This window comes from Sardina pilchardus, chromosome 18, assembly GCF_963854185.1.
Source record: "Sardina pilchardus chromosome 18, fSarPil1.1, whole genome shotgun sequence".
NCBI classification, from domain to species: Eukaryota; Metazoa; Chordata; class Actinopteri; order Clupeiformes; family Clupeidae; genus Sardina; species Sardina pilchardus.
The window spans coordinates 4,321,265-4,328,910 of record NC_085011.1 but is presented as its reverse complement, the minus strand read 5'-3'; the positions used below and the strand labels follow the sequence as shown (position 1 = coordinate 4,328,910).

Below are 7,646 nucleotides of genomic sequence, written 5' to 3'. Positions count from 1 at the left end.
CGTTTTACTTAGCCAATTAAGTGGCAGGTTACTGATTGACGTAAGGTACAGAAGGAGAGCTCGTGCCCACACTAAGCTTGTGCATGAGCTGAGAGTGGAACAGCCACCAATCAACATGAGGAGAAACTGCACCGGACATGATGTATTTCTGGAAAATGGCGACGAGGAAGTGCCTTGCTAATCAGCGAAGCTAATCAGTCAAATCCTGACCCCCTGGTTTCTTTCTTCCTCCTCAGGACCGTCCTCTCCTCCTCCTGCCCTCATGCGACGGTGCCGGAAGGAGCCATCGGCCAGACCACCCCCTCCTGGCAGCAGCGACTCAGAGGAGGAGTGGACACCCAGTCTGGAGAGGAGGCCTCCAGGTCAGTTTACAGCATGAACAACACACACACACACACACACACACACACACACACACACACACACACACACACACACACACACACACACACACACACACACACACACAGTCTGGAGAGGAGGCCTCCAGATGTGCTTGATATTGTTGTGCTCATGTTTTATTTTTGTTGTTATTTTTAATGGTGTTCAAGGGCAGATACTTGCCTGTGTCTGCATCCTTTGCCTGTATTAGTTTGTTGTTTCTTCTTCATGATACAGCCAAGCAGTCAGACGACTTCACAACAGATCAGCAATTGCAGCAATGCTACTCAGACCAGGGGGTCAGGATTTGACTGATTAGCTTCGCCGATTAGCGAGGCACTTCCTCGTCGCCATTTTCCAGAAATACATCATGTCCGGTGCCGTTTCCCTCGTGCTGATTGGTGGCTGCTTAGTGTGGGCACGAGCATGGAGGTAATAGCCGTGTTCAAGTTCAACTCCAAATTACCTTTTGCAGCAACGAGAGCTGCCGGTGGCAGCAGGGGCGGGGATGCAAACGCTGCTATGAAGTTGTACACTCTCTACTTCCCGTAGTGTAGACTTGGCTAGACTTGACCATGTGACGAATCACGAGGCACGGACCCGCACGGACCCATGTGGATATGAGGAGGCATCTAAACACCTGCACATACGTCAGGGATGTAAAAGCCAATTAGGGCAAAGACCTGATGTCATGAAGGCAGGGTCTAGGCTCCGCTGCTCTCCGCAGTACCTCCAGAGCGGCTGCTCTGCTGCTCCGCAGCTGCCTGGTCAGGCCTTGCTCCCGCGATAAGTTGAGGCCATGTGATACCGACTGCCTAGTCGAAAACACACCCATCTAGACCATCGTGGACAGATTTTTAACCACGTGCATCTTGTGCTGCGCAGTTTTTGTGCTGCGCAGCCATCTTGAACGCGCCTATTATAAGAACTGGAGAAAGTGAACAAGTCCCGCCCCCATTCATTTCAATGGGAATGCTAGGCTTGTGAAAAGTGCCAAAATTGAACAATTTTTTCAGGATTCAACATGGCGTTTCAAGGGGCTTGTTTCCGGTGCCGTTGTACTTAGCCAATTAAGTGCCAGGTTACTGATTGACGTAAGGTACAGAAGGAGAAAATTCTTTTGACTGTCACACTTAAAGCGTGACACTTGGCAGCTCCGATTAGAGTCGCTTTTTCAAGTGTGAACTTACCAAGAAAGAGGCAAATAAATGTTACACAGCTCTGCAACAAGTATAGGACAATGATAGACGTAGCAGCCTTAACGTTAACTTGGAAACTCAAGGAGAAACAGCGAATCAACAGTAAACAAAATCTAGAAAGCAGGAGAACGTTTTTAATCTAATTTTCGGACTCGGCGCTGTTGTGTGTGAAAGATAAGTTAGACGCCAAGACCCGCCTCTCGTTGCTTCTGATTTGTTTATATTGCGTGATGCCTTCCGTGGTTGGTTAGATTTAGGCACAAAGGACTGATGGATTGGTTATTGCGGTCAGTCAATCAGAGTTGCTCGAACCACGGCAAGGGAAGGACCAACGTTTATTATCATGAAAAATAAATACATAGTGCACTGAATGGGGACATATTTTGCGTGAGAAGTGTCAAGTATGGTGTGTGGTGTGAGAATGGGTCAAATTGCGTGACTCTCACGCTCAAAGCGTGAGACTTGGCAGCCCTGTGTCCTGAGTAATGAGAGGCTCCATGAGGACAATACAATTTAGCTGTTGTGCTTTCACATTGTGCAAATAAATGTTGTGATATTATTACTGATCATGTGAAGATTTAGCAGTGGCGCTCAAGACCTAGCAGTGGTGCTGCTGTGCTGTTGGATACATTGTAGGGGACACACTCCATTGGGGCCAGAACTTGACACTCAGCAAACATCTCAGCTTAACCTTCAGTGAACGTATTTGGATGTAAATTAACGTGCTGGTTAATGAGCAGTTATATTCCACGTCCAACTGAAGGACTTTAAACCCTGTGTCGGTAATAAGATTATGTTATTGCTCGTAAATAAATGTCTAAATTTGAAGACGTGTCCGTAAGGATTATTTGAGAGATTATTGAAATGATGTTGACAGTTTACCTTTTTGTGTATTTTTTTGTTTTTTCTTTCAGAAGTGGCAGCGTCTCAGGTGTTCTCCTGCTCCCTGTGTCCGTTCGCCTACACGGCTCAACTCTACCTGCACAAGCACATCAACAGCAGCCACGCGGACGAGGATGTGCGCCTGCTGAGGTCTGGGGAGATCAGATCAGAGACTCTGGCACCCTCCACAATCAGTGGCAGCATCCACAACTCAGTAGCCAGCAAGGTCACACATCCCCATTCAAAACAGAAAGGACCGATTGACCAGAGAGGTCACCCCTGCGCTCAGTGTGGCAAGAGCTTCACTACAGAGGGACATCTAAAAGTACACCAGCGCACTCACACAGGAGAGAGGCCGTACCACTGCACTCAGTGTGGCAAGAGCTTCACACAAGAGGGAAGTCTCAAAGTACACCAGCGCACTCACACAGGAGAGAGGCCGTACCACTGCACTCAGTGTGGCAAGAGCTTCAGAAAAGAGGGACATCTCAAAGTACACCAGCGCACTCACACAGGAGAGAGGCCGTACCACTGCACTCAGTGTGGCAAGAGCTTCACTAGAGAGGGAAGTCTCATACGACACCAGCGCATTCACACAGGAGAGAGGCCATACCACTGCACTCAGTGTGGCAAGAGCTTCAATAGAGAGGGAAGTCTCAAAGTACACCAGCGCATTCACACAGGAGAGAGGCCATACCACTGCACTCAGTGTGGCAAGAGCTTCACTACAGGGAGTTATCTCAAAGTACACCGGCGCACTCACAGAGGAGAGAGGCTGTACCACTGCACTCAATGTGGCAAGAGCTTCACTACAGGGAGTTATCTCAAAGTACACCAGCACACTCACACAGGAGAGAGGCCGTACCACTGCACTCAGTGTGGCAAGAGCTTCAATAAAGAGGGAAATCTCAAACGACACCAGCACATTCACACAGGAGAGAGGCCGTACCACTGCACTCATTGTGGCAAGAGCTTCACTCAAGAGGGAGATCTCAAACGACACCAGCACACTCACACAGGAGAGAGGCCGTACCACTGCACTCAGTGTGGCAAGAGCTTCACTAAAGGGAGTCATCTCATACGACACCAGCGCATTCACACAGGAGAGAGGCCATACCACTGCACTCAGTGTGGCAAGAGCTTCAATAGAGAGGGAAGTCTCAAAGTACACCAGCGCATTCACACAGGAGAGAGGCCATACCACTGCACTCAGTGTGGCAAGAGCTTCACACAAGAGGGAAGTCTCAAAGTACACCAGCGCACTCACACAGGAGAGAGGCCATACCACTGCACTCAGTGTGGCAAGAGCTTCAGTAAAGAGGGAGATCTCAAAGTACACCAGCGCATTCACACAGGAGAGAGGCCGTACCACTGCACTCAATGTGGCAAGAGCTTCACTACAGGGAGTCATCTCAAAGCACACCAGCGCATTCACACAGGAGAGAGGCCGTACCACTGCACTCAGTGTGGCAAGAGCTTCACACAAGAGGGAAGACTCAAAGTACACCAGCGCACTCACACAGGAGAGAGGCCGTACCACTGCACTCAGGGCCATATGTACTAACGTTTTGCGCCCATTTTAGGCGTAATGTGCACGTAGAATAATGGCGATGGTATGTACAAACACGCTGCAATGAGGGAACTGCGCAGACTGCAGACCTGGGCGGATCAGCTGAAAGTGGGTGTAACGCGCAAGTACAGGGGAGGAGAAGTGGTAATAGCGATTGATTAAGTATTCCGCCATATGTATGAAAACAATGCACATCTATTTTGCATTGAAAAACGTCCGCCTTCTGAAAGCGGGTGTAGCCTAATCCAAATTGCGGTTAAATGCGTCTACGTTTAGAGACAGCTGAATCAATATTCAGAGCATCAGTTTTCTTCATTGTACTATGTCAAAAGCAACCTTAACTTTTGTTTGCCTCTCTAAACTCATATTTTCTCTTTCACGACATAGCCTACACTTCCCAATCTGTTAGACTAGGCATTAAGTCATATCCCTATACGTGCAGTAGCCTAAATAGTTCAAGTATTTTTTAAAGTGGAATAGTAGAACTACTAGGTCTACTCTGTCTGTCGCTGCTCGTTGACATCTCTTTGTATCATACTAAGTATATATGTATGATCGCTAAACTTTGATTCTTTTTAATGTTGCAATATTCAATTGCGCTTGTGGTTCAGCTCTGCACAGCGCAATTGGCGTTGTACAGGGGGCGGGGACGGGCCGTTATGGACGCAGTTAATGAAGTGACAGCTTAGTAAAATCCACGCAATATAGCAAAGTACAGCGTTCGCATTCTGCACATACAAAAACTCGCTATTAGCACTGTCTTAGTACATCTGGCCCTCAGGGTGGCAAGAGCTTCAGTTATGGGGGACATCTCAAACGACACCAGCGCACTCACACAGAAGAGAGGCCGTACCACTGCACTCAGTGTGGCAAGAGCTTCACTTGTTCAAGGTCATTAAAGACACATCAGTGCACTCACTGGAAAGAGAATTAACTTTACTCTTGGTTAAACAAGATGTTTTTTGAGAAAACGCTTCTCATGTCCAGAAAGAACAGTACCAGTATTACCAACGGTAATGATAACAATTGTTTTCTCTCCATTTTTTTTTTTACTCCAATATACTTATATACAGTATTCTGGTGTGCCTTCAGATGACCAACAGTCATGCAGTCATTCAGATGACCAACAGTTTTTTATTGTTTTTAATGCTGAAAGATGATTATGTTTTAAGGTGAAGAATATCCATCAATGTGGAACGAATCAAGCCAAAAAAAAAAAAAAACAGTGGAAGAGAGGGAAACGTGAGTCCAGTGTGTAACAGCTGAACCTTATGTCAATAAAAAACATATGAGGCATAAGGGAATGGTGAGGGAACCCTTAATAGGGACAGGAGTCTGAGCCTCATGTGATGGGGTATGCATAAACATGTGCTGTTGCTGCTGCTATGATTTGTTGCACTTTGCAAACTGCTTTGCTGTGCCATTACTAATGAGGTATATGTATGATGTGAAATGTAACCTTTATATGCCAAAATGAAAGCTGTAATCTGTGTATCCATACATGCAATCTTTATATGCAAACATGTACTCCTTGTACTGTATGTAAATGTGTAACCTTTTTATTCACATTACGGTTTGTGTATGTCAGGTGACCTTTGTAAGCACCAAGAAGCTGAAAGCCACACAGACAGGTAGAGAGTGGAACAAGACACAGGTGCGGGCTGAGCCTGATTAGAAATGTGAACCACATGGCACAAGGTGTAGAGGAAAGTTCTTTTTTGGTAAAAGCCACAGAGAACATTGAGTGCTTAGACAACTGTCTAGAGGGGAGCTTTCCCCAGAACACAGGCGCAACAGAATCAGACTTACCGTAATTTCCAGACTATTAGCCGCGGTTTATACATTGATGTTACAAAATTTCTTCAGCTATGAGGTTAATACAGGGGGGTAGTTAATATGGTGTTAATATGGTTTTGTTTATTTTAACTTGCATAAAACACTGTCCTGCGGCTTATACACAATGCGGCTTATATGCGGGAAATGACTGTACATATCCTGTGGGTGGGGGATGAGAGTACAGTAGGGCCTAAAGCCGACTTGACTACTAGAAAGGGAGGCGAAGATCATAAAAAGAAGGCTACACAGAGGGCTTCCAATCAGGGCTCACTGTGAGGGAAACTGACCATATATAGGGTGAGAGTAAAACCTATAGGGGGGATGAAGAGGAGGAGAGTGAGGGCTACTGTATGTTGTGCCTACAGTACGTCTCTATTAGGTTAGTTTGCCTTTAGTCAGTGGGTTTTTCTTTGTTCTTTTATTATTTACTCCAGTACTTATGCCTTTTATATTTTACTCTTTTATTGGATTTTCATACTTTACTTTTATATATATTGGAACCAAAAAATATATATATTTGATCATTTGATCATTATTGACAAATGCTTTGTATACTATATGTTGAAAAATCAATAAACATTGCATTACAACAAAAAAAAAAAGAAATGTGCTGGTCTGGTCTGTGTTGTGTTGAACATCTTGACTCTGGGGCTGATGGCCTGTCTGTTAATCCCAACGCTGTCGTTCTTCCATTTTCTAAAATGATCACAGAGGCACGGACTACAGAGTGGAAGACCACCACATACAGGAACACCTTGACACTGGGGCTGATGATGTGTCTATGAATCCCAACATTGGAGTCTACCTGCCTGGGTGAACGTATGAATAACACAAAGCCATCATGTAATGTGTGTGAAATTCTTCCATTTTCTAAAACTATCACAGAGGCATAGCCTAGAAATCTAGACGCACCCTAACGGCCAAAAATATTTTTGCCTAGCGGGATGGTCTAGGGTCACACCGTTGAGGCCAAGGATGCACTAGGCTCGAGTTCAGCCTAGCAAATCAGAACGCTCTATCTGTGTACGGAGTCCTTGAGCCCGCCTTAGCTCACCTTCGGCTTCCGATAAGACGCCAGTGGACTGGACCATGCGTCCTCGACGAGTTGGGTTTGAGACCGTATCGCACAACCATAGAGAAAAACAAAACATGGATGAGGCTAACGAAGCGTGCTCGTTTGAATCGGCTTTGGAAGAGTTAGACTTGGGCTTTTCTTTGAAGTTTGAGCAGAAAGAAGCACTCAAGTCATTCGTTTTAAAGAAGGATGTATTTGCCGTTTTGCCGACCGGCTACGATTGGTCGCAAATGCTGGCCTATACGTGCAGAGGCAGTTTGAAAGACAACTGTTCATCCCACCCACCGGCTTCAACTCTGTGAATGGTCCGACCCCAGACTATACATTTTTGTGTAGTTTGGCTTGCCAGGCTAACAGAGGCATGGACTACAGAGTGGAAGACCACCAATCAGCATGGACTAAGAGTGGAAGACCACCAATCAGCATGGACTACAGAGTGGAAGACCACCAATCAGCATGGACTACAGAGTGGAAGACCACCAATCAGCATGGACTAAGAGTGGAAGACCACCAATCAGAGGCATGGACTACAGAGTGGAAGACCACCAATCAGCATGGACTACAGAGTGGAAGACCACCAATCAGCATGGACTACAGAGTGGAAGACCACCAATCAGAGGCATGGACTACAGAGTGGAAGACCACCAATCAGAGGCATGGACTACAGAGTGGAAGACCACCAATCAGCATGGACTACAGAGTG

The 7,646-nt window shown here is 46.2% G+C and overlaps 1 protein-coding gene across 1 annotated transcript; it reads left to right on the top strand.

Annotated features, from left to right (window-relative positions):
• The first annotated feature begins 262 nt into the window (after window positions 1–262).
• LOC134064398 (zinc finger protein 501-like) lies at window positions 263–4,026 on the top strand. The gene is made up of 3 exons (XM_062520317.1): window positions 263–362; window positions 2,495–3,135; window positions 3,304–4,026. Exons 1-3 carry the CDS (start codon window positions 263–265, stop codon window positions 4,024–4,026), a joined length of 1,464 nt encoding a protein of 487 aa, XP_062376301.1.
• Window positions 4,027–7,646: the final 3,620 nt, after the last annotated feature.

Coding starts and splice junctions, on each gene's coding strand:
- LOC134064398 (XM_062520317.1), top strand. CDS start 263: ATGCGACGGTGCCGGAAGGAGCCATCGGCCAGACCACCCCCTCCTGGC. Junction 363..2,494: donor TCTGGAGAGGAGGCCTCCAG/GTCAGTTTACAG, acceptor TTTTTCTTTCAG/AAGTGGCAGCGTCTCAGGTG. Junction 3,136..3,303: donor GTCTCAAAGTACACCAGCGC/ATTCACACAGGA, acceptor GTACACCAGCAC/ACTCACACAGGAGAGAGGCC.